At 57.3% G+C, this 26,670-nt stretch overlaps 1 protein-coding gene across 2 annotated transcripts in view; it reads left to right on the top strand.

Moving 5' to 3' along the window:
- The window catches only part of RAB20 (RAB20, member RAS oncogene family), a 31,800-nt gene extending 5,130 nt beyond the window's left edge, over positions 1-26,670 (top strand). For both annotated transcript variants that reach the window (XM_065901901.1, XM_065901900.1), the window contains one exon: positions 25,685-26,670. In XM_065901901.1, the coding sequence (XP_065757973.1) occupies positions 25,685-26,223 (539 nt within the window). In that variant the 3' untranslated portion in view covers positions 26,224-26,670. The remainder of the gene's footprint in view (positions 1-25,684) is intronic.

Raw genomic sequence — 26,670 nt, 5'->3', positions numbered from 1 at the left:
GCACCGTCTAGATGGGGCTGGAGCTGGTGGAGGTCGTGTGGGGCCGGGCTTTGTGCAGGGTCGGTACTCAGTGGGCTCCAGTTCCAGCCGAGGGGGAGAGGCAGACAAGGAAACGCATGAATCCATGTCGTATTGCATCATTGTCCGGGAGAAAATGCAGCAGGGCAATGGGAAAGTGAGCAGTGTGCCCAAGTAGACCCCCACCATACACCAGGGCTGACCCCATCAGAGCCCAGGGCAGATCTATCACCAAACCCGAGGGCCGACCCCACCAGACAGCAGGGCAGACCACATCAGACCCCACCAGACCCCGGGTCAGATCCTGCCAGACCCTGGGTCAGACCCCGCCAGAGCCCAGGCGGACCCCGCCAGAGCCCAGGGCTGACCACATCAGAGCCCAGGGCAGGCCACATCAGAGCCCAGGGCAGACCCTGTCGGACCCCAGGGCAGACCCCACCAGACCCCAGGGCAGGACACATCAGACCCCAGGGCAGATCCGCCAGAGCCCAGGGCAGATCCGCCAGAGCCCAGGGCAGACCCCACCAGACCCCGGGTCAGACCCCACCAGACCCCGGGGCAGACCACATCAGACCCCGGGTCAGACCCCACCAGACCCCAGGGCAGACCACATCAGACCCCGGGGCAGACCCCGTCAGAGCAGGGTCCTCTGCCCCCTCGCTTAGCTCTCCTTCCTCCTTCCCCAGGCCGTGGGGTGGGTGATAGCTGACTCCTGTGTGCATCTGAAGAGCTTTTGTGCACAAATCCGCTTTGCTCCAGCTTCTACTGACACACCCTGGTTTCCACCTGGGAGGCCCTGCAGCGCCCTTGGCATCCAGGGCCCGCCTGTCGTCTGTTCGTGCAGACCAGGGTTCTCTAAGACGACCGGCTCTTCTCTTCCGTGTTCCCGACTTCCTTCTGAGCACTGGCCAAGTAGTTAGCATCTGCATTTCTAACTGTCCACTCAAAGGTAGGCTTTCCAGGTGGCTCTGGTGGTAAAGAACCCGTCTGCCAGTGCCGGAGACCCAGGAGACTTGGTTCAAGCCCTGGATTGGGACGATCTCCTGGAGCAGGAAATGGCAACCCACTCCAGTATTCTTGCCTGGAGAATCTCATGACAGGGGAGCCCGGCGGGCTGCAGTCCATGGGGTCGCAGAGAATCGGACATGACTGAGCACACACGTTCAAGGCGACCTAGGCCCTTCCCACCACATTCCCAACTTCTCCCAGGCTCCGTGGTTGCCCAATTCCAAACCACTTCTACATTCATTACAGCGGCATCCCACTCCCAGTATCACTTTTGGTTTCCTGCTGCTGTTGTAACCAATGACCACAGACTTAGTGGCTTAGAAGAGCAGGTGCGTCCCCAGCAGCTCTCACTGGTTAGGATCCACGCGTCAGGAAGACTGTTCCTCTCCGAGGCTCCAGGAAGGACTCTCTTCCCTGCCTTCCTGCCCCCGGAGCCTGCCTGCACCCACGGCTTCTTCCTCCTCCGTCTTCGAGCCGGCACGTCTGCCGGGGCCCTTCTCTCCTCACGTCCCTCGAACCCTGGCTGTCATGCCCCCTCCCATATTCGGAGGACCCTGTGATTACCCTGGGCTTGTCCTGGTCATCCAGGGGTGTCTCCTCATTTAGGGTCGGCTGGTGGGCCATTTGGATTAGTACATTTAATATGGCGTGTTCACGGGTGCCAGGCCTGAAGATATCTTGGTGGGGGTGGGGCGGGCATTCTGCCTACAACAGCCACTGACTACACGTGTGATTGCGGGGCTGTGTCTCCTCTCCCCGCGTTTTCCTCCTCTATCAAAGGGGGGCAGCTGTAGTTGCTGCTGGGAATCCACCCGCTAATATGGGTTGTATGCTCTGAGCAGTACTGGGAAGGAGGAAGGTTTATGTTTTGCTTAATAAGCATCTCCCAGCCTTGGGTGCTCACGACCACGATGACGACCGGCAAATCTGTCACAGCAGGACAAGAGAGGCTTGGGTGGGTCCCCAAGAAATGATTCTTCAGGAAGTGGAAAGCTCCAGGAAGGGGGGCTCCGGAGCAGTTGGGTTAACGGCTTTCTCTTGAGCAGCTTAAGGGTACGCCTGGAGAGGATGCTGGAGTTCCAGCGTGTGAAGTCGTGGTGCCTGGCGGAGGGGGTGTCCTTGCTCGCACCGTGAACTTAGGGAGGAGGTCTGGGCTGCTGTGGAGGACCAGGGCCTCGGTCCTGTGAACGGCCGTGCTGTCCCGGGGGGCCCTGGGAGGCACAGAGGTGCAGAGACCAGGTGAGATGGATGGTTCATCCAAGGACCACGAGCCCCTCTCTAGGCAGCTGCTCCTGGATTGGGGAGTGGGGGGACGCTCTGCAGGAAGAGGGAATCCTGGAGAAGTGCTGTTTTTGACGGGGGCAGCAGAGCTGCAGATCCTCGGTGACTTGGCCTGGCCTGCGAGGACTCTGTGTTTGACCTCAAGAGGCTGGGGCAGAAGTGGGTAGACAGCCCCTGCGAACTGTGCATGCAGCCAGCGGGCGGAGGGCTCCGATGGTAGCTGCCTCTCTTGGCAGCTGAGTGCTTTTGCGGTCCTGATCTGACAAGCAGGATGGGTGTGACGGGGATGGACGACCCCTCCTTTCTGCAGGTTGGGGTGCTCACCTGGGCGTCACTCTCCCCTACTTTTGTGTTATTGGTGCCCCCGGCATTTTACAGCAGTGGGGCTGAGTGGCTGCGGCAGAGGCCGTACAGCACCGGAAAACTCGTGTTCAGTCCGGCCCTTTGCGGAAATAGTTTGCCGACTCCTGGTTTAGGTCCCATGAAAAGGAGAATCCTTTTCTAAAAGTCTTTTCTGACGTTGTTCCCTCGGCAAAACTCTGTGAGCCTTTGCCCTGCTTCACTGTGTACTAAGTTCTGTCCAGTCAAGGCTGCGGTTTCTCCAGGGGTCATGTATGGATGTGAGAGTTGGGCTGTAAAGAGGCTGAGCACCGAAGAATTGATGCTTTTGAACTGTGGTGTTGGAGAAGACTCTCGAGAGTCCCTTGGACTGCAAAGAGATCCAGTCAGTCCTTCCTAGAGGAAATCAGTCCTGAATATTCATTGGAAGGACTGATGCTGAAGCTGCAACTCCAGTACTTTGGCCACCTGATGCAAAGAGCTGATTCATTGGAAAAGACCCTGATGCTGGGAAAGATTGAAGGTGGGAGGAGACGGGGACGACAGAGGATGAGATGGTTGGATGGCATCACTGACTTGATGGACATAGGTTTGAGTAAACTCCAGGAGACGGTGATGGACAGGGAAGCCTGGCATGCTGTGGTTCATGAGGTCACAAAGAGTCGGACACGATTGAGTGACTGAACTGAACTTTCTGTAGTTGTAGAAACTTTCCAAAGAGTTCAGCATTTAGGAAAGAGTTCAGGAACTGAGGGGACCCCTGATTCAGTTAAACTGGACAAGCAGCTCTCAGATTTCCCCTGGGGGTCCACCTGGAGCTGTACTGGGTGAGGGTGGGGTCTGGATTTAAGATCAGCATGGGCTCCTCCTGGGAGAATGTTCTTGGAAATCTTAGATTTGGGATCTGGAAGCTAAGCATGTAAAGTCTGTGTTGTAGGTGGTCCACGTCTTTGTGGGTGGTCCACGTCTTTATAGATGGTCCACATCTTTGTGGGTGGCCCACGTCTTTGTGGGTTGGTCACATCTTTAGTACCACTGAAGACTCTGAATGGGCACCCTCTGAGGTCAAGGTGTCATTTGCAGAATTCATCTGCTTTCTTGAGAAAGTCAGTGGCCTGGATGTGAGTGTGGTTTTAAGACAGGTGGACGAGAATCGGCAGCCTGGGCTCGGCGGGGTGCACAAAGCGCCCTTGTGCCGAGAGATCTCAGAGGACAAAGGCTGCCTGTGTGCGGCTGCCCGCGCTGGCAGGTCAGCCCGGAGGCCCCCTGGAGGAGGCGCCGGGAACTCTGGGGGTGGGCGGGGAGCAGTATTCAAGGCTCGCGAGTGGGCTTGGATTCTGGAGACTTTAACTAACTGAGGCCCACCGCATTTGTGAGCTAACACCTGAATCGCATTTAATGTCTCTGGACAGTAACTCCATGCTTCATTATCTTTAAGTTCGTGGGAAAAATAGAAACTATGATCCGTAATGAAACTTGCCCTTCTCACTTCATTGAGACTTCGCAGAACTTCCCTCTTTGCGAAAAGGAAATTTCACACCCATGTACACGCATGTACACAGGTGTTTTTTTCCTGGGACGAGGCTTGGTCACACGTGTGATTTGATGACAGACCCTCGCGGCTCCTTCCTCCTCCTCCTTGTTTGGAGACGGGTCCTCAGAGCGGCCCAGACGCCCTGGGAGCTGGTCGCAGACGCCCCGTCTCTGCTCCGCTCTTCGTTTGCCACGGCCCCCCCTTCTCTGGGATTGTCCCCGCTCCTGGCGACGCCCGGCGTGAGCTGTGCCCCGTACCTCGTGCAGCCGTGGTGGATGGCGGAGCGGGCTTCTCCCCCGTGCAGGGTGTCTCGCCTTCTCTCTGATGGCAGGGTGGTCAGTGTCGCCTGGTCTGAGATGCGGAGAGGAAGCAGAATGGACGTGCACAGGGCCGCCGGGACCTGTGGGCACCCGACCCGACGTTGCCTCGCTGGGGGCGGGAAGGAGGGGAGACGCGGGGTTGGGGCTGACAGAGGACCAGCAGGAATAACGCCCGAAAACTTTCCAAATCCGGTAGCACTCATAAACCTGCAGATTCCAGAAGCTGAGAGAATCACAATCAGGGAAAACCCAGAGAGACCCGGGCAAGGCTCACTATAATGAAACTCTGAAAACTAAACCGCAAGGAACGCATCTTTTTTTTTCCCCAGCTGCTCCGTGTGGCGTGTGGGATCTGATCTGATCCACGTGGGGTGTGGAGTCTTACCACTGGGCTACCAGGGAAGTCCCAGGAAGATATTCTGAAGCAGCAAGTGGGGGAAAGAAAAGGGTGTAATGACAACAGATAACTGACTCATGAGAAACCAAGGCGGCCAGGAGGAAGTGGCGTGGTACTTTCCAAGTGCTGAAAACAGATGAAGACTATTTTTTTTTAAATTTCAATTTTTATTTATTTATTTACTTCTGGCTGTGCTTGGCTCTTCGTTGCTGTGCGGGCTGCCTCTAGTTGGGGCGATCGAGGGCTGCTCTCTCGCGGGGCTTCTCGTTGCGGTGGCTTTTGCGGCGGAGCACGGGCTCTCGGGTGTGGTTGTGATTGTGGCGTGTGGCTCAGTAGCTGTGGCTTAGCTGCTCCTTGGTGTGCGGAATCTCCCTGGACCAGGGATCACGCCTGTGCCCCTGGCATTGGCAGGCAGATCCTTTAGCCTCCCCACCACCAGGGATGTCCGATGAAGATTATTGACCTACAATTTTTGTTCATCTTCACAAAAAGTGAGTCCGGAAGCAAGTGCCATACCTTGACTCAGACTTTTTCACCTCTTCTGTTCTTTAAATGACTGTGATGCTCTTTAGTATACAATTGCATGTTTAATATGCTATCTAGGTAAACCTGGGAGGTGCTTTATCCTCCACAAGAAATGTAAAAGCTTTTGGCTTTGTAGCTTAAAAATTGGGAACAATTTTTGCCTCTATAATAGTTTTTGGGTTTTGGTAGATTATCTTGGTTTGAGTAGGGTTTACTGAATGTTTGCACATAGGCAGTAAAATTCACCCTGGCCTTAAGGAGCTCTGACAGATACAGCTGTGTAAGAAGCACAACCAAGACACGAGCCATTTGCATCTTTTTGAAAAGATCCCTGGCCCCTCAGCGCCAGCCCTCTGCTCACCACGGCCCCCGGCCCCAGTCCATTTTCTGTCCTTAGCGTGGTCTTTTCTGGGCTCACATGGGATGGAGAGTTTTGAGTCTGGTTCCTTCTGCTTACTGCGTTTAAGACTCACCTGTGTTGTTGTCTGTGTTCAGTCCTGTTAGTCGCTGAGTAAAGTTCCACCGTGGGCTTCCCCGCTGGCTCGGGTGCCTGCCATGCGGGAGACTCGGGAGACGTGGGTTCGATCCCTGGCTCATGAGGATCCCCTGGAGAAGGAAATGGTAACCTGCTCCAGCATCCTTGCCTGGAAAATCCCACGGACAGAGGAGCCTGGTGGGCTACAGTCCGTGGGCTCACGAGGAGTCAGACACGACTGATTAAAGCACCACCACCAAAGGCCCGTTGTGTGGACGCACCCCGTCTGTCAGTGAAGCATATTTGGGTTGTTTTCGGTTTTTCGTGATTATGAGTAAAGCCGCTGTGAACACCGTGTAGAGGGTTTTGTGGGAACATGAATTTTCACCTCCCGGGTCAGCCAGCGAGGAGTAGGACTCCTGGGCTTTCCGGTCAGTGCATCTTGAAGACCAGCCTGACACTGCCCTGTTCGTTAAAAAGTCAGTTTTTTTTAACTTCCATGTGTTAAGAGACTCAGGTTTCCATGTACAGACGTGGGGAATATTCTGGGGAGAGAACTCAGTAGCTTAGCTCTTGGACACTTTTCTGAAGAAAATGGTCTGTTTCTTGTTTTCCTTAGCTGACTTTATGGAGGCACATGTGGTTAATTCTGCAATGGAAATTTCATTTCTTTCTCTGCCAGGGTCACAGAAGTGCTGGAACGGCAGGGTGTTTGGAGAGAGGGACTGGGAATAAGACCCACATTGTAAGGTTTTAATCTTGGTTGTTGCTTGGCCGTAAAACAGACACATTTAGCGGCTCTATCTCGTGCGCAGAGCCCTTTAGAAGGAAGCTCACTCGTGGGGCCTGGGGACGGCTTACCCCCTTGTTCCCTGTGACAAATCTCTTCCAACCAGCCTTCAAAACCAGCTCTTCTCTGAGATCTGCCTTCCTGCTCAGCCCCAGCGAACCCAGACCCACACACTTACTCGAGTGTTTCTATTCCAAGTAAGGCCTGCTGAGTGTGTATCTCCTGCAGAGCGTCTCGTAAACCCTGGTTGACTTGTCCTGCGCGCTGAGAGGAAGTGGGCGTGCACTCGCCCTGCTCTCGGCGCGGGCCTGGCCTCCGCGGGCCGGCCTCGGGCCTCTGACATCGCTCAGCCACCCCCCTGCTCGGTTTCCCGTTCTTTGGGCTCACGTGGCCTCGGACCTGTGAGCAAAGCGGCGCTTAGCTTTGACCTGACAGCGTTTGCTCGTGGCAAAAACGAGGCCAGCGGGAGCAGCGCCGGAGCGCCCCCCACTCTGGAAAGGCTTCGGGTCCGAGCACAGCAGGTGGCAGTGCAGCCGACATGATGCTGGGCCCCTCATCGCAGGCCACAGAGTCTGCGGTAATCCTGTCGGGCCAGAGCGGGGTTTAAAGGTGTGCTTCTGCAGCTTCTTCCTCTTTCAGATGAAGATACAAGGCTCCGAAAGTTATTTGTCCACCGTCCGAGCAGAAGAAGGGCCAGAGCCGGGGTCTTACGATGCCTTAACCAAAGTCTCTGCATCGTTAACACCTTATTTCACACTGCTGTTTCATCCGTCACGGATGCTTGCTTCATCTTTAGGGGCGTCTGTGCTCTGACCTCCTCCCCTGCTGCTGTCCGCTCAGAAATCAGGGTGGTGTCCCAAGGAGAGCTGGCTTGGGAAGTGTTTTCTCCGGGCGTCCGGGTTGCTGTCTCGCGGCCCCGTCCTCCCTGGCCCCCCACCAGTGTGAGTGCAGGGGTGCCCTTGGCTTCTCATGTGCCAGGCACCACGCGGAGTGCTGCTGGGGCCTCTTCCTGTTTCCCGCAGCGGCGTTGTGGGGCTGGCATCTCACCACCGCCTCTCCCAGACCAGGAGGCTCAGGGCCAGATGGCGCGGGGCGCTGGGGGCCCGGATTTGAGGTCGGCGTCTCGTCACGTGTAGTGGGCTCCTTTTCATCTGTCCGGGCACCACGCGGGCACCCTCCGCGTGCAGAGCGCTCCCCCCGCCTGCTGCCCTGGGGACGCTGCCCACGGAGACCCGGGTGAGGTGCCGCCTGGCTGCCTCACGCCTGGGCAGCCCCCAGACAGAGCAGGCCAGGTGGAACAGCACAGCAGGCGGCCGACGGGAAGGGACCCAGCCCTGCACCTTCGCCCTGACGGCCTCCTGCAGGTGGGCTGGGCCCGTCCCTGGCCCTTAGATGACCGCTGATTGGCATCTACATTTACAACTTTAAGAAAGCAGTTACTGATTCATTGTGGCCGTGCTGGGTCCTCACTGCCGTGCGGGCTCTTCCCGAGCTGCGTGGGTGCCACTCTCCAGGTGCGCTGCTTGCGCCGCTCGCTGTGGGGCGTCTCCTGTTGCAGCGCCCGGGCCCTCGGTGCTCAGTCTGCGGTACTTGCAGCACGTGGGCTCAGTAGCGCGGGTGCTCAGGCTTGGCTGCCCCAAGGCGGGGGGTGGGGGGGGGTTCCTCCTGACCCAGAGATCAAACTGATGTCCCCTGAATCGGCTGGCAGATTCTTAACCGCTGAACCACTGGGGAAGTCCTCCATTTACGACTTTCGATTGCTGTGGCCTGCATTAGAAGTTTCGATTTCCAGTTTATCATTTCTCACCTGCTTTTGGAAAGAGGGTGCGGGGCTGGAACCTCGCTTTTTCCCTTCGGTTCCAGATATGCGTTCAGTTCCCGTTGTTGAAGGGCCACTTGTGTTTCCACGCATGCCCGCACCCAGGCGTCCGAGGCCCCGTGTCTTGGAGCAGAGGCCTGGCTGAGGGGAGCGGGCTGAGCCAGGCCTGCAGCGTGGGGGTGTCTGCGCTGTGTCCAGGGGAGGGGCGGGCTGCGCGAGGGGACCCAGAGCCCGCCGTCTGCCAGGGCGTTGGTTGAGAAGAGTACGTTCTGTGGGTTTTTCTGGTTGGAGGAACAAAAGAGCCTTTCTTTCTGAGATGCTCCCACGTCTGTCTGTAAAACGAGTGTTTCCGCGGGGGGTGGCCGTCGGGAGGGTGAAGGCCGCGGGCAGGGGTGGGCAGGGTGGGAGGCCTCCCGGGCCCAGGCCTCCCTGGTCCCCCCCGACCGGCGGGCCCCAGGTTTCCTCCGTCCCCCGACTCAGCAGCAGCTGTTTTTGTCCTCTGCTAAGAGCTGCAGTAGCTGCCTTCCATCCGCGTTGTGAGACTTCTCCAGAGGCCTGGGAAGAACTTGGAAGAAGCCTGTTTCCAGGCCGCTCTGAAGAACTTCCCCAGGAGTGGCTGGGCTGGGCGTGTCTTCGAGGACTCCTGGGTTCCGAGTCTCCCTCATGGCCTTGCTTTCCTCACTCAAGCAGGTGGACTTGTTCCTGGGCCGTGAGAACACGGGGGAGGTGCTGTAAGTTCGTGTTTTCCTCCATCTCTAAAAATCAGAGGCGCCCTGATTACACGTTGTGGCCAAACGCACAGTGACTGAACGTTAAATTGCCAGAATCTTATCAGAACTCCTCAGCCACGAGAATTTCCAGATACAGCATTTTCTTGAAAGAGTAAGATTAGATAGTAATGAAATCTAGCTCTTGGAGGGGTTTTGTGTGATGCTGAACTAGTCCATCAAATGATGCTCAGATTAGAACTGTGGTGTAATCTAATCTCTTATTCTGCCTTGAGTTGAAAACTTTTAAAACAGTATTTATTGGCTCAAAGAATGCAGTGCTCAGAACTCTAATTGGAAAAGATGCATGTACCCCAACATTCACAACGCTATCTACAGTACGATAGCAAAGACGTGGGCGCAGCCTGAGTGTCCATCAACAAATGACGGATGGGTGGGTAAAGAAGATGTGGTGTTTATGCACACCATGGGATCCTGCGCAGCCATAGAGAAGAATGAAACAATGCTATTTGCAACAACATCAATTAACCCCAATGACGGAGGAGCCTGGTAGGCTACAGTCCATGGGGTTGCTGAGTCGGACACAACTGAGCAACTTCACTTTCACTTTTCACTTTCATGCATTGGAGAGGGAAATGGCAACCCACTCCAGTGTTCTTGCTTGGAGAATCCCAGGGACGGGGGAGCCTGGTGGGCTGCCGTCTATGGGGTCGCACAGAGTTGGACACGACTGAAGCGACTTAGCAGCAGCAGCAATGGATTTGGAAGGTATTATGCTGAGTGAAATGTCAGACAGAGAAAGACAAATACTGTATGATATCACTTACATGTGGAATCTAAAACTATAGCAAACTAGTGAATGTGACAGAAAAAGAAGCAGTCTCACAGAGAACAAAGTAGCGTCACCAGTGGGGAGAGGGTGATCGTTTGCATCTCCTCGAGAAGCGCTTTTGTTCCGAGTCGCAGCAGAAGTGCTGACCTGGATTTGAACGTGAGTGTTCCGGTGTGGACAATAAGTTGCGCGGTGAGTTGGTAACCGTCGGCAGAGGTGGAGAAACACACGGCCCTTCAGGGATCTTGCACAAAATGAGCCACGGTCTCTACAGCGTCCCCAGGACGCGGCTCAGCACTGATTTTAGCCAGATGGTAGCTGCTGCTTCGGAAGCCCTGAACGCCAGGGCTGGCCTCAGGCTTGTGTGCGCCGTGTGTGTGTTGTGACTCTGGGGCCCCTCACCAGACCGGGAGGCAGCGAGGTGGGCTTCGCTGGTGGGGGTCTGAGCTGGGCAAAGTGATCAGCGTTTATGCGCTCGGTCAGCAAGCCAGCCCTGTGGTCTGAGATGCGCTCACACAGACGGGGCAGCGGTCGGCTGTCTCCACCTGCCCTGGGGACGGACGGCGGGGCGGAGTCTGCCCTTCCCTGATCTCAGGTGCGGTCCCGAAGACCGGGAGGGCGGGGTGCGGGGATGCTCTGTGGCCGGCCGGCCCCGCAGCCTCGTTGGTGGCGGAGCGGGTTTCTGAGGAGCCCGGGTCCTGCAGAAGGCTGGGCCTTAGGCTCCGAGGGTGCGTCCTGCCCCGTCGGAGGCCGCGAGTCGCTGTGTCCTCAGAATATCTGACCCCCTCACTGTGCCCCTTCTTACCTGCCTTTGCCATCTCTCTGGGGGTGGGCGTTTCATCTTGGCTGACCCTCAGCTTCTGGGCTCGTCCAGCTCCAAGGAGCCCTGGGTGGCACCTCAGCCACCGTCTCAGCAGAGTGGCCTCAGGCCGCTCCTGGCCCCGTCTGGCCCCTCCTGGCCCCATCGGGCCCCTCCTGGCCCCGTCTGGTCCCTCCTGGCCCCACTGGGCCCCTCCTGGCCCCGTCTGGTCCCTCCTGGCCCCTCCTGGCCCCGTCTGGTCCCTCCTGGCCCCTCCTGGCCCCGTCTGGCCCCTCCTGGCTTCAGGTCTGATGGGCACGGGGTGAGCACAGTGTGACCCGCCTCTCACCGGTTCTGTCCACACTCTTTTCGAGCATCTCCTGCGAACTGGACACTGCTGAGCCCGGGGACCACAGTGAAGAAGGCAGATGGCCTCTCGTCCTGGAGTGAAGTTGGGTCAAATTGCTGGCGACAGACCCAGCCTGTGTGATTGGCGCTCTAAAGAAAAGGTGTGGGTGCCTGGGGACATCACTGGGGGCTTGAGGTAGATTTGGGGCAATGCGGTAGTCACTTTTCCATGTGGAGAAGCAGTTTGTCTGTGTCTGCACAAGACCTGACCGTCCCTGTGGTTCCTGCGTGTTCCTCTTCGCCGCCCCCCGCCCCCGGGGTCCCCACGTCTGGGCCCTCGTGACCCTTGAGCTGCTCAGGTCATCGGTCTGGCTCCCTCAGTAAGTGAGATAACGGAGGCCTTGAACATGCCTTTATTTTGTATCTGTTGGAGAGTCGTGATTTTGCCCTTTCTCGAAAATTGTCTTTTAACAGGCGTTGGGTGGAATTGTTAGAAAAATGCTTGACCGAGTCTCGTTCCTGTTCTAACAGAATTCACTGTCCCCTTCCCCACGTGAGCACTCTTGTCGCGGGGCATTCCCTCTCCTGGCAGGTGTTCACGCCCCTGTCGCGGTTACTGGCCGCGTGCGTCCCGGGCGTTCTCGAGCAGCTGTGTCTCTGGCCTCTGCTGCGAGATCTGTAGAGCTGTGCCACTAACCGTGTGTGCGGGAGGTGCTGCGTGTGCATGCAGGTATACGTGGACACGTGTATGCACATGTGTTGTACAAGTGCGTGTGTGTATGAGTGTGCAGGCAGGTAAACGTGTGTGTGGGTGCATGGAGGCAGACACGTACATGTGTGCATGTATGTTGCACACGCGCCTGTGAATGCATGTGTGTGAGTGCGCAGGTAGGCATACACGTGTGTGCGCATGCATGTTGCACACATGCACACGTGTGCAGACAGGTAAACAGTGTGCGTGCATGTGTGTGCCGTACGTGTGCACACGTGTCTAGCTTGCCGCCCCGCCCGGCGCCCACAGCGACCCCTCGGCCAGGGCTGGCCCTGAGCCTTCCGAGGGGCGCCGGCCGGCTGGGTGAGAGGAGCGAGACTCCCCGACTCCAGGACCCAGGGACGGAGGGGCGGTTCTTCCTGTCTGACTGGCCGCTGGTGCTGAGAACGGGCAGGTCGGCATGAACGGAGGCTGCCTCTAACTGAGACCGCGGCTCTTCTCTAACTGAGACCGCGGCTGTTCTCTAACTGAGACTGCAGCTCTTCGGCGGGCTCCTGTTTCAGGGCGGCCCCGCGCGGCCTGGGGCCTCAGCCCGGGCGGAGGGAGGACACTGCGCTCCCCCTCTTCAGAGCCTGCTGACCTGTTGTTTCCTGGGTCGGCACCTTCTCTGCAGCAGCGTAAGAGCTTGTTCTGGACGTCACTAGTTCCCAGTCTGATGAACAGCCTGGCAGCTCGAGTGAGACCTGCCGCTGCCGGGCCCTGAGGCCGGGGGTGGGGTGAGCCCCGGGGTTTACAGTCACCCCGCCCCTCAGGGAGCCCGGGGGTGGGGGTGCGGCCGTGCAGACCTTGAGGCCAGAATCTGCATCTCAGCAGGTCGCCCGCGGGTCAGGGTCCAGGTCAGGAGCCTGGGCTTCCTCCGCCAAGGGCACATGAGCTGTGGGCGTCCAGGGCAAGGGTCAGGCCACGGGCGCTTTCTGGCGCAGTTTGCACATGCAGTTCTATCATCTCTTTATCATCTTTCTACCTAGCATGACCTATCCGTCATCTTTCTTATCTGTCATCTGTCTGCCAGTTTTTAACCACGTGGAATTTTTTGTGATGAAATACACATAAAATCTAGCATTTCACTCATTCTTGTGTATAGCCCGGTGGCATTAAGCTCATTATCGTTATTGTGTGACAGTCACCACTGCTATCTCCAGAGCTTTCTCATCTTCCAACTGAAGCTCAGTCCCCATTAAACACAAACCTGACCCCCTGCCCTCCACCCGCCAGTGACTGCTCTTTTGCTTTTTATCTTTGTGAATTTGACTCTTTGAGGGAATTATTTAAAATTTTTACTTTTATGTATAGCATAATTTTGTTATATTTAACTATGACAAGCTAAGTTCAAGCAAAATACTTTTTTTGTCAATGGCATTTAAAAAAAGTTTAAACAAAATACGTTGAAATGATTGATTTGAAAGAGTTTTTGCCCTGTTAATTGATGCAGTTATATCCAGGTACCTGATCACCCGCAGAAGGCATTTCTGATTTTACAATCTGTCTGTGGACAATGTACTTTCGAGGGAATTGTATTAGGACACACCCAGTCTGTCGAGCAGAAGATAACTAGACTTGGTAAATGTGTAAAATCCTTTGTTTCCTTCGGATTGTTTAGAAAAGGCTTACCATCCTCCCCTTGGGTTAGAATTACCATGCTCCCCCCTTATCGTCGGGAGATGTGTTCTAAGACCCTCAGTGGATGCCTGAAACTGCAGTGGTACTAAACTCTCTCTGTAAGTTGTTTTTCCTACACCATCCATACGTTTGATGAAGTTTAATTTATAAATTAGGAACTGTAAGAGATTAACAACAATAACTAATAATAAAATACCATAGTTATAACAATACCCCATAATAAATAAAACAGCACACAATTCAAAAGTTGCGAATTGTTTATTTCTGAAATTTTCTATTTAATATTTCTGTGCCGTGGTTGACCAAGTGTCATCTGAAACAGTGGAAAGTGAAACCTCAGGTAAGGGAGGTGATTGTTTGAGAAAAACATTTGTTGTGTGCTGTGTATTTCTCAGAAGACTTTATATTATGGAGAGGAACACAAAAAGCAAATTCTTTTAGAAATACCTAGGGTATCTATTGAGTGGGTACCCCAGATCAGAAGCCATTTTAGATAACTTAATATTTTGAGAAAATCTTTCATAGAGTTAAAGAGCTTTCTTAACATGGTATTTGCAGTTCAATCTTGTCTTTGGAGCAAGTTAAAACTTGCTTCAAAAAATCTGAAATGCTTTTAGTTTCCTGCTAATAAGTTGAGGATTTCACAAATAATTGACTTTTTCTTTGATAATCTCATTTTAAAAATTAGTTCTCCCAGGACAACAGAGTATCTGTTGAAGGTAAAAGAGGTTGGGATTTAATATCCTTGTCTGTGAGAGTTTTTGTTTCTTAAAGTTAAATCTGTTATATAAGTGTATTTTCTTTGGATTTGCCATTTTTCTTAATACTAGACTGCTAAACAATGTCCCTTTATTTGAATTGTTCGGTCTTGTTATTGAATTATTTTTAGTAAATCTATGTCTGAAAAGAATGAAGTAATTTGAGAATTCCAGTTTTAATTATTTGACCTTGAGAATTATTTCATAAAGCCCAATCAGTGGATCGTAGGTGAGGGATTAACTTACGAGCAGGTAGTTATTTGGGTGGTTTGTACATCATATGTATTCTTGCTTTTTGTTCAGGCTTCAAATGGCCAAACAGAAACAGCAGAAATGACACAGATGCTGACTTGGGTACATGTCATCGTGTATGTATTGAAATGTGGAAATAAATACATTTTCCTCTCTCCCATGTGTTGGCATTTCTTGAGTTGGAAATCATTTGGGGTTTGGGTTCCTTTATTTATAGAAGGGAAAAAAACCTCATCGTGTGGCATGGGTTAGGATGACTGTGGTTAAGTAGTTGCCGACTGATCCGGGAGGGAAGTCCCACAAAACTGGTTTTCATTCTGTTACTGGTGTCAGCCTCCCAGACTCCTAGAAGACTCACCTCTTCTGTGTCATGAAGCATGGCTATTTGGGATGCCTTTTGATGGTCACAGACGATTAAAAACAAAGGACCTGTAAATGCAAGTAAACTCAGTTGGATCATAGGATTTAAAACAGTTTATCTTTAAAACGCTATCTAGGCACCGCCTTGGCTGGGGTCATTCATTAATCGGGGCTGAGGTTTTAGTTCTTCCTTCTGGCAGGAGAGATACCCTCCCTGACATTGTGGGGCAGGATTTTGCTGTTTTCCTCTTCAGCTGCTCTGCTTTCACCTCCAGCTGGTGACCGGGGCTCAGCCAGGGAGACGCCTGGTCCTGGGACCACCCCACCTGGTTGGTGAGGCCAGGCTGAAATCCCCTGGAGCCTTCAGAGCACGATCGCTTCAGGGCGTCCACACCCTGAGGGGGCTGTTTCCGCTGCGAGGACTCCGCTTTTCGCTGTGCGTGCTTATCTTGCTTTAGGCTTTCTCAGTTTCTGATGGCAGAGCGGTAGCAGAGCGCACCCCGTGGTTACCTCTTCTGGACTTTGAGATTGTTGTTGCTCAGCCGCTCAGCTGTGTCCGAGTCTTTGCGACCCTGTGGACTGCAGCACACCACGCTCCTCTATCCTCCACCGTCTCCCAGAGCCTGCTCAGACTCATGTCCGTTGAGTCGGTGATGCCATCCAACCACCTCATCCTCTGTCGTCTCCTCTTCCTCCTGCCCCCAATCCCTCCCGGCATCAGCATCTTTTCCAATGAGTCAGCTCTTCGCATCAGGAAGCCCAAAGTATTGGAGCTTCAGCTTCAGCATCAATCCTTCCAATGAATATTCATGACTGATCTCCTTGAGGATGGACTGGTTGGATCTCCTTGCAGTCCAAGGGACTCTCAGGAGTCTTCTCCAACACCACAGTTCAAAAGCATCAATTCTTCAGTGCTCGACCTTCTTTATGGTCCAACTCTCACATCCATACATGACCACTGGAAAACCCATAGCTCTGACTAGACAGAGCTTTGTCAGCAAAGTGATGTCTCTGCGTTTTAACACGCTGTCTAGGTTGGTCATAGGGCTCCTTCCAGGGAGCAGGCGAGCCCAGTCTCGTCCCGCTGACCCAGCTTGGAGAAGGATTGATCTGGCAGTTCAGCCTTGCGCTCAGGATCTGGCCCCTGGCCCCGAGATCTGGTGCCTGGGGTTCAGGACCGCCTCTACCTGCGTGCCCCTGGGCCCTGTCTCCTCTGTCAGCACTTCCATCAGGCCTGGAGGTCGGGGGGAGGCCGCAGTCGCCCTGGGGGATGGGAGGGGTTCAGTGGCCGCAGGTGTGATTAGCGTGGGTGCGGTGAACACTGCAGATGTGTGAGCTCTGGGAAAGTTATCCACACGCAGCGCGCTCACTTGAGAGCCAGACTCGCTCCTGGTTCTGCTCTGCCTCCTGGATGAGGTGACCCCTTGCTCGCGGGGACACTGGTCACCCTGAATCTCACCTGCTCATCTGTGACAGCCTCCCCTCATAAGACAAAGCCCATGCGCTGCTGCTCATCTGGATGGTTTGTTAGTTCTCTTTGCCATCTTCCTCATCTCTTCCTTTTGGAATTTCTCAAAAAGGACAGTGGGCCAGACGTGGGTGGTGGTTTCTTCTTGTGCAAGGCAGCCTAGAGGGTAAAGGTCATTTGTTTGAGCAGCCCAGGGTCAAGCTGGAATCGGTGAAGCGGCTTTGGGCATTTCTGTCGCTGTGACTGACCTCTGTGTGCTAATTAGGGCCTGTTTTCAGGAAGCAGGCAGAGTTGCTGACTCGGGCTCAGAAGGCGGCACGTGACTCTTCATCTTCCCTGAGGTTGGGTGTTTGAGTTCCCTGTTATCTCGACATCCTTGTCAACTTCTCCTCCGGGGGGTTCACTGAAGTTCACGAGCGCCTAGCTTGTGTGAGAGGAGAGGAAGTGGTGGGGGTGGGACAGAAGGTTCTCGTGGCCACCACGCGGACGCTGCCCTTGCTCAGTTCATGACTGTTGGCATCTGTGAATGGGGAGACCATCGGCCTGCAGCCTGAGTCATACCTTTGTGGAGTGAGAGTTTCCTGGGACTGTCGTGATGAAACTCCGCACGCTGGTGGCTTAAAGCATCAGAAAGGCATCGTCTCGTGGGTCTGGAGGCTGGAAGTCTGAAATCAGGGCGTGGGCAGGGCCGTGCTCTCTCTGAAGGCTCCCCCCACCCCCAGCTTCAGGTGGGTGCTGGTGCTCCCGGCTGGTGGACGCATCGTCTTTGCATCATCGTCCATCTGAGTGTGTCTGTGCGTCTCCTCTTCGTGTGTGTGTGTGTGTGTGTGTGTGTGTGTGTGAGTTGCTTAGTCGTGTCCAACTCTCTCCGACCCCGCGGGCTGTAGCCCACCAGGCTGCCCTCCGTGTAGGATTCTCCAGGCAAGCATCCTGGAGCAGGTACTCACGTCCTCCTCTTACCGGGACACCGTTCACACTGGATTAGGTTCCAGCTTAACGAATGCCTCTCAACCTGATTTCACCTGCTGCGTCCAGATGAGGTTCCCTTCGCAGGATCCGGGGATGAGGGCCACCATCTTTAGGGCCTGCCACTCAACCCCCTGCCTACGGAGAGGTGACTTTCGAAACTGTCTCTTTTATAGGACAAAAGAATAAAAGATCAAAAGGGAGGCAATAACTTGAAACCTGAGAAAAGAGCAACATGAACCCCCGGTTTCATTCTTCGCCTCCCCGCGCTGGGCCTGCCCCACACCCAGTGAATGCAGGCCCCTTCCCACGTGGAGACCCCGCCTTTCCCACGTGGAGGCCCCGCCCTTCCCACGTGGAAGCCCCGCCCTTCCCACGTGGAAGCCCCCGCCCTTCCCACGTGGAGGCCCCGCCCTTCCCACGTGGAGGCCCCGCCCTTCCCACGTGGAGACCCCCGCCCTTCCCACGTGGAGACCCCGCCCTTCCCACGTGGAGGCCCCGCCCTTCCCACGTGGAGGCCCCGCCCTTCCCACGTGGAGACCCCCGCCCTTCCCACGTGGAGACCCCGCCCTTCCCACGTGGAGGCCCCGCCCTTCCCACGTGGAGACCCCCGCCCTTCCCACGTGGAGGCCCCGCCCTTCCCACGTGGAAGCCCCGCCCTTCCCACGTGGAGACCCCGCCCTTCCCACGTGGAGGCCCCGCCCTTCCCACGTGGAGGCCCCGTCCTTCCCGTGCGGTCATTTGGCCGTTGATGCCCGGCTAGAGAGGACGCGGCAGGTCCGCGGGCGCTGCTCCGTCCTGACGCCGGGGCTGCCCGGGCCGGGTGGGGCGGGAGGCTCCTCCCTCTGCTGACCTGACTTAGGAGGAGAAGCAGCCAGGCCAGTGAGGGGGACGGAGCGGGAGCCTGAGGCAGTTCGCGTCCGAGTGATCCTTGCGGTCGCTGAAGCGTCTCTCAGCCGCGTCCCCTTCCTCTGGGCCCAGCGGCCAGTTTGGCTGCGAGGCTTGACCTCTGGCTGCCGCGGTGCTGGTGCTGGGTGCGGGAGGGCAGCGGGGAGCCGACCCACGCAGGAGGGGCTGGGGGTGGTCTCCGCTCGGGGAGGGCACCGGAGAGGAAGGGCAGACGGGCTGCTGAGACGGTCCTGCCCGCTGCGGGGCCTGGCCTTACGAGCGGCCGCGTTCCCACGGGGACGCTTGGCAGAGAAGCAAGTGTGTCAGTGAGGCTTCACCCGAGACTTGGAGCCAGGAGGATGCGTGTGTGCACATCCTCCTGAGAGAGACAGACAGACGGACAGAGAGAGGCAGGGATGGATTTAGATTGGGAGGGGGAGAGTAACTGGCCCCGGGACTGTGTGGTTGGCAGGTCTGAACTGCGCGGGGTGGGCTGGCAGGCAGGAGACCCGCGGGGAGACTTGTTGTTGCATCTCGAGTCCAAAACCTGGAAGCAGCTTTTGGGCACCAAGGTTGGAAACTCAGGCATGATGTCTTATAACTCAGCTTGTCGTCTGGGGGCGGACTTCCTTTTTCTCCAGGAAATCTCAGTCTTTGCTCTTAAAGCCCTTCAACTGATGGGACAAGGCCCTCCCACATCATGGGGGTGATCAGCTTTACTAAGTCAGTTGATTGCCGACGTTGATCACATTCAAAAATACGCACCTGGCAACATCCAGATGCAGATCAGACCACACGACCGGGCACCACGCCCGGGCCACGTCAGCTCGTAAGATTAAGCATCACACGCGGCAGCGCAGTGGCGGACACTCAGGCTAATGCACGGGAGCCTCTGGGCGGAGGGTGGACTTTCCGATGAAGCGGCTTTGCACACACAGGTGGAGGCAGCGTGCCCAGCGCTGGGCCCACACAGAGCTGACCGCCTTTGTCACCCTGGGAAGGCGCACGGACCCTGTACGACGGAGCTTTAGGCATCCGTTCTTTGTGGCCGCTCCTGGGGGCAGCCGTTTCCTCGGGCCGGTCTTGCACAGGCGAGCTGTCAGTGTGGACACAGACACGCCGGCGGAACGTTCTGGATCTCGCCTGCGATGGTAATCCGTCGTCGAAACTCACCGCGCCATGCACGGCAAAACTGAAGTCATCCTTGAGGTGGTTTCTTTACAGTGATGCGGGGGAGCTTGGAAACTTGGAGAAGGCTTTTATCTCACATTTTACACTCGTCTCGGACGGGAAGCGCGTCGCGGCTCGCTCTGGTCTGAGCTTCTCTGGGCTGTGCTGGGTCGTCTCAGAGACGGCCCTGGTTGTGTGTCTGTGCCCCCGGCTCCGGTTCTGTTTTTATCTTCATGTTGCCACATCCGTGTTTCTGTGGGTGTTTTCAGAGTTCCTCTGCCCTTCAGTGTCTGCCCTTACATTTCCCGATGGACCTTGCTCTTCAGCTGGCTGGGAATAAGGGTCATTTACCCCGAGCGACCGCCTCTTCTCTCCCCCGTCCGCTCACTTCCAGGGGCACGGCACGTCCACCAGGCGAGCTTTCAAAGGCGCAGGGTGCCCGCGCCCCAGATCCTGGCTCCTGTGCTCCGGGCTGGGGGCAGACTGAACATCAGTATTTTTTAAAAGCTGCCCCCCCCCCATGATTAAAATGTGCAGCCAGTGTTGCGACATGGTTTCTGGTTATTTAAAACTGTGTAGCCCAAAGGACGTGCCCCTCGGGCTGAAGTGCTGGTCATCACCTGGCCGGAGGTGCCGTCACCTGCAGCATCAAAGAGAAGGAAGCTGGGCGCGGACCTGCACCGTCCAGCGGCCGGGCAGGCCGGCTGTGGCCGCTGGCTTCTGCTCTCCTGCCCGGGACTGGTTTTCAGCTCTCGTGACCCAGTGGGCGGGAGTCACACGACCAAGCGCCCCGGGAAAGGGGGAGAAGGTCGTCCTCCTGAGAGCACGCCTGGTATGAATACGGAGGATGCAGGAGACTGGTCAGCAGCATCACAGACCGTGCAGAGCTCTGGGCTGCCCCTCCTCCGGCCCTTCTGCAGCCCTGCGGACCGCCCACAGCCTGGAGGTGAAGGCGCTGGGCCTCTCCTCCCACCCCTGTCTCCAGCTCCAAGGGAGACCGCCCGGCAGGGCCACGTGGGTTCGCCAAGCTTGGCAGCCTGAGCCTCTGCTGCGTGGGTTAAACGTGAAGCAGCTGGTGACTTTTCTCATTGCGCCTTCAGGGCTGGTGCAGGGTGAGCCTGGTGCCCTGACATCCCCGGAAATGGACCATGAAGAAGAGGAAAGTGCCAGAATGCCTGGAGCTTCTGCTCTGGAGCCAGGGCTCAGGGACCTGGCTTGGGGAAAGAAGGAGAGAGAGAGATAGATGCCTTCTCAGAATCTGAGCGTTCGGGGAGGACCCTGTGAGCATCCCAGTTCAAGCCCATCACACAGACAGGGAAGTCATCGTTCCGAGGGGTCCAGGAGCTGACATTACAGCAGGCCAGACGCGGGGCCCGACTTCCGGCTCAGCGCACACTCACAAACTCCCGGGAAACTTGCTCCAGAGCCTCGGGTTCAGATATGCCCAGAGCCGACTGTAGACAGCCGCGTCTCGCCACCTCCCCTCATGGTCCTCACTGCCTCCACGATTCCAGGAATGCCAGGCTCCCGCTTGGAGGCAGTTCGGACCAAGTTCAGAGCCTCTGTTCCCTGTTGGACTGGCTGGCCTTAGTATGGACACTGTACTCATTGGAAAGTGGGCTAAAGGCTCTGGGTTAGATCCAGAGCAAGATTTGAGAATTTCAAACCTGAAAACTGCACCATCATAAATTCTTTAGCTGGGGTCACGGTGTTCAGCTCACTTGCGTTGGTTGACCGGTAGATGGCAGATCCAGGGTTTGATCAGCAGCTGCGTCCACCTCTTTCCAGGCTGGCATTTGGGGTGCTTTAGGTCTTACTCAGCTAGTTATTTTGCTTTCTCTTTTGGTATTAGTATTATTTACTTTTTTGATTTTTTTAAAGGGCAAGCGAGACAGTTTTATCTGGAAAGGAAGGCTATTTTAGGCCTTGGGCATTAACAGTCGCCTTGCTGTCCTCAGAGAAAACCATGTAACAGATGTGGAAGCTGGCGTGCCCGCCTGCCACCCTCTTGTGAAATCTAGTGGGTGGGAGCTGACGGCGCTCTTAGCTGCCACTTGCCGTCTGAGCTTAGTGTGTGTGAGACGAGAGGTCCCGGCCCGGTGGTAACGGTGGGGCAGCATGTCTTTTCTTTTCTTTCTGACTAAAGCCTCCAGCTGCCGGTTTGGGGAGATGCCTCGGTCATCATCTCCCATAGGGGTTCACGACGGGAGCGGGATGCTGTTTCGTGTCTGCCTGGAGGCATGGAGGGCAATTTGACCTGAAATTTGCAATGAAGTTGTTAGGCAGAGGGCCGACCTGCTGTCAGTGCAGACGGAGGCGATGTGGGGAGCACCGGGGTAGCGGGCTGCCCTTCGAGCGGCGGGAGTCTGGCGGCTGTGGACTCGCTTTATCTTCAGCATCCCGGGGGCTCACGGGACGCGTGCCTCCACCTCCTGCCAGACCCGCTCAGGTTTCCCCCTCTCCAGCTCGCCTCCCCGTCAGATCGCTTGGGGAACGCTTGGGGTTTTGTTGGAGAAGTGGGTCCCTGACTTGGGGTCCCTCTCTGAGCGAGGGAGGGGACTGATCAGATGCAGCCCCTGAGACACTTCTCCCAGACCTGGTGTCCTTCTCTGCGGGCTGTTCTCTCCAGGGCTGGCCACTCGGGCAGGAGACTGTCCCCCCAGGAGCCCGGGCTGCCGTCTGTGACGGGATGTGACCATCTCAGAATGACTGGGTGGAACTCGTTTGCGTTTCTTGGCCATTTGACTGAAGGCTGATTTGTTGGCAAAGGCCACTGTGTTTTACATAAACACATGCGTGGGGGTGTCATGCCTTCAACCCACGCTCCAAAGACCCTGAACCAAACGTCCTTCATTTCCTCTGTGCCAAGGTTTCCCTTGTGTCCGAGTGGCGCCTGCCCACGACCCTTTCTCTGAGTACTGTATTTAAACACGTGCAGTAAAGTGCCAGGTTTGGCCAGAACACCGGTTTCCTTACCGGCAGGTTAATGGCTGCTGAGATGTTGAGCTGACGGTAAATGCGCATGGCTGGAGTGAGGCTTGGAAGCTGCTGTGACTGCTCTCGGCAGTGAAGCACAGGGGTTGCTTCCGGCTGTCGCTTCTGCTTTCCTGCAGTCCTTGGAGCAGAGGGAATGCCAGCTCTCGGTTAGAGGATGCTGGGAACAGATACGCCCCCTCTCCCGGTTCAAGGCCATGGACTCCTGTGCTCTGCCCCACTGTGGTCAGCGGGGACCTCTGGACCCTGGACTAGAAACCAGGACCGTGATAGCCCGACCGGGGGCTGCTGGCGGGACGGGCTGGGGGCTCGGTGCTCCGCCCGATGGGGGAGCCCTGGGTGGGTTGAGGGGAGGGGGTCAGGTGCAGGATGCCAGGGCCGAAGCGCTGCAGTCCCCTGGGGAGCGTGCACGCAGACGGCTGAGCTGTGTAGGCACAAGGTCGGGACAGGGGGACGTCCATTCTCTGCCGATGCTGACCGGCGTCTTCTCATCTGTGTCCAGTGTGAGGGCGGATGATCCCGCCCTGACCCGCCTTCCCCGGAGCTTTGCCTGCCATCTACCTCCTCCACGCGCCCTCTTCTTCCAGGAGGAAATGGGGGGGAAGGTCCAGCCGGCGCAGAGAGGCTGGGGTGCTTCGGGGGGTGGGGGGATAGAGCCCGGAGGCTCCGGGAGGAGGGACTGCCTGGGGGCCGCTGGTTCCCTGCCAGCCTGGGTGCTATGACTGAACTTTGACCTGAGAGGTTCCCATCTACCTGAGACCTGCGGGGTCTGGGGCAGGATGGGCAGGGCCGGGCGGCGTTGGTGCTGCCGCGTGCCCCGCACGCCCCAGCGAGGAATGAAGGCAGACTCCGGCTCTGTTCTTGCGGAGGTCAGAGTCCAGCTCGGGGCAGGCGTGTCAGGATGTTCTGAAGGACGGCGCGCCCGGCAGACACCAGGAGTGTGGGCGAGTGGTCCAGAGGCCTCTCCTGGGCTCTTCCGTGGGGGGCGGGACACGCCCAGAGAGGTCTCCCTGTTACGGAGTCCACCCTCGGGCTGCTCGCCGCGTGACAAGCCAGTAAATCGAGGGATGGTTGTTGGGGCCAGGAGTAGCCACTCTGCTCGGACAGCCAGCAGACCGAGAATGTGGTCTACTATCATCCCCAAGACCCACCTTCCCCGAGTTGCAATCCAGTTTCTTCTAGAAGGGCAGGGGCCGGGCTGGTTGACGCCAGCTTCTCCGTGCTGGGGCCCCTGGTTCTGGCCGTTGTCTACAGGTCCGGTGCTGCCTCCGACAAGACAATCGTTATTTTTTTGTTCTGAAACCTTTTATCTCAAGATGAATGGGAATGAGTTATACCTTCGAAGGCCAGAGCCGGGAGAATGCACATTCCCGCGTATTCCAGGCGGCAGGCAGCGTTCTTTTACGGAAGGTGCTGAGCCAGCGTGACTCAGCCGAGGGTCGGCGCGCGGAGTCCGGCTTGCTCGTCCTGCTCCACACGCAGGCCCGGCGGTGGGTGGCGGGTCTCTCTCCGCCCGTGCAGGGGGGCCTGGGACGCCTTCCGGAAGGGGCCCCTCCTGCATTTAGGGGCTGCCCTTCGTGCACTCTGAGCCATCTGCCCGTCCTGAACGAGGAAGAAGGGGAACCAGGGGGCGTTTGGGAAAACCCAGGGACGAATGCGGTCCCACGTGGATGCTGGGGTCCCCGGTGTGAGGGGCGCTGTCTGTGGTCTGGGCCTCTCACACCCAGCGCTTCTGGCGATCTGACATGGGAGCATGAAGGGAGTCAAGTGGGATGGAATTTCACTTCTTCGGGGCTTTGACACATCAGGGTTTGGGGTCTCCCCCGTCCCCCTGCCTGCTCCTCGCTCCCCTCGCCTCCCCTCCCTTCATCTGTCCTCACCCCCTCGCTTTCCCCATCACCCCCTCTCCCTGCGCCTGCAGTTCAGTAAAGGTGGGAGTTGAGATGGCGGCAGGGCGTCATCTTAGCCTCTGACATGAGCGAGGCTCCACCACCCAGCACGTCAGACCAAGCTGTTACGAAACCAAGAAATCTTACATAAGAAAACACCCTCTTTTCCTTTTTCTAAACAAACTGGAGAGATTTTTGTGGCTTCACATGCGCAGCGAGCTTAATTGCCCGGAGTGTTGTTGTGCAGACGGGTGTCTGTCCGCCACGTAACCGAGGCCTCCACTCAGGCTTGTGCTGAACGCGCTGGGGCTCAGGGGGACATGAGGTGGGGCCGGGGACCCCCTAGAAAGTCACAGCAGAGGCCCTCGGGGGTGCCCACCCTCCCCAGAGGACCAGAGAGGAGGTCTGCCCAAGGGAGAGCCTTGCTGTGTTCTGGCTGTGACTGCCCAGCTCAGAAAACACCCTGAAAAGGGAAAAGGCAAAGAGGGCCTCGGGCTGGGTGAGGCTCTCTGGGCTCCCGGGGTCCGGCACTGTGTCCTGGCGTCCGGTCCTCCTTGAACCTCAGTCCCCCTTGGGGGCTGCCCCCTGGGACTCCTGCAGCCCTGATGGGTGCCCGTGGGCAGGGGAGGGGGCAGACAGGAGGTGTGAGGGACCTACTCCCCCGCTCCCTCTCGCTCTGGGCAGCGGGGGCGCAGGCTTCGGGGCGGGCCCGCCCGCGGTGGGGAGACATCCCTGCCTGCGTTGCGCGTGGTGTGCACGGCAGCACCCGGCTTGGCTCGAAACCCGAGTTGCCCTGTTTTCCCTACAGGAGAGCGTGTTTCCTTAGTGTGTGCGTTCTGAGCTCCTCCGGGAGGCCCACAACCTGGGGCGGTGGTCGCAGAGGCGGGGCAGGGCCTGGGGCTCTGGGGGCTGAGTGAGCCCTCTGGGGCGGGGGTAGGCGGGCGGGCGGGGGAGGCTGAAGGCCCCGCCTGGAGGGGGTCCCGACTGCGTCATCCAGAAGCCAGACCCTGGTGGGAGCGTTTCCTCTGAGCACCCAGGAGTAAGATGCAGGAATAGGAGCACCCGCCGCCCATGAGGAGGACAGCAGGGCGCGGGTGTCCGCCTCGTTTTGCGGGCTCACTGCCGTGGGTGACACGACTGTGCGGGAACTGCTGGCGTGGGGACCGGCCGTCACCCCGTCTCTGCACAGCAGGCTCTGCATCCGGTTCAGCTGCAGCCGCGCAGACTCTCGGGGTCACGATTCCATCCATGGTCCCTCCCGGGGGCCCCTCGTGCACGGTCAGGGGGCGCCTCCAGGCAGGAGAGATAACCAGCCGCTTTCTCTCCCCTCGCAGGACGGGAGCAGTTCCACGGCCTGGGCTCCATGTACTGCCGGGGGGCGGTCGCGGTCATCCTCACCTACGACGTGAACCACGCCCAGAGCCTGCTCGAGCTGGAGGACCGGTTCCTGGGCCTGACGGACACGGCCAGCGCCGACTGCCTCTTCGCCGTCGTGGGCAACAAGGTGGACCTGAGTGAGGAGGCGCCCGAGGAGGGCGGCCAGGGAGGAGGACACGGCCCCGGGCAGGCGGGCGGCGGCGGCGGCTGCCCGGCGCCCCGGCTGTCCAAGCAGGTGCAGCTGGAGGACGCGGTGGCCTTTTACAAGAAGATCCTCAAGTACAAGATGCTGGACGAGAAGGACGTGCCGGCCGCCGAGCAGATGTGCTTCGAGACGAGCGCCAAGACCGGCAAGAACGTGGACCTGATGTTTGAAACGGTGTTTGACATGGTGGTGCCTGTGATGCTGCGGCAGAGGGCCCAGGGCCCGCCGCAGAGCGTGGACGTCGCCAGCGCCCCGCCGCCCGCACGGGCCAGATCCGGGTGCTGCTCCTGACGCGCCCCGGCCCGGCCCGGGCACCCGGGTGGCCCGAGGAGCCGATCGGGGGTCACCCCGCAGGACTGCACGCGGAGGAGGGCCCGGGGGAAGCGCCAGCCAGTCCCCGAGACCAGGGCCATGTGACCCGGCCTCCGCGTCCGTCGCTGCCCCGGGGGTGGGGAGCAGACGGATCGTCCGGAGGAGCCACCTGCAGAGCCCGCGTCCCCTCGCTGCCCCGTCCTAACACCGGGCCCCTGACACGTGTCCCCCGGTCTCCGCACCTGCGTGGCCCTCCACGGTTCCTCTTCACTGTGATTTACCTTTGATCCAGCCACTCGGTACTTGTATCTTGATGCCTCGTAAGGATCCTTGACAAACGTTAATTTATGTAAAATCAGGAATCGCTGTTTTTATATTGCTTGCAGCATTGTGAGCCACTTTCTTATTAAAATTATTTTAAGAAGA

Source organism: Muntiacus reevesi, chromosome 11, assembly GCF_963930625.1.
Source record: "Muntiacus reevesi chromosome 11, mMunRee1.1, whole genome shotgun sequence".
Lineage (NCBI taxonomy): Eukaryota > Metazoa > Chordata > Mammalia > Artiodactyla > Cervidae > Muntiacus > Muntiacus reevesi.
Note: the sequence above shows the minus strand (reverse complement) of the source record. Positions and strands in the feature narration are given on the sequence as shown.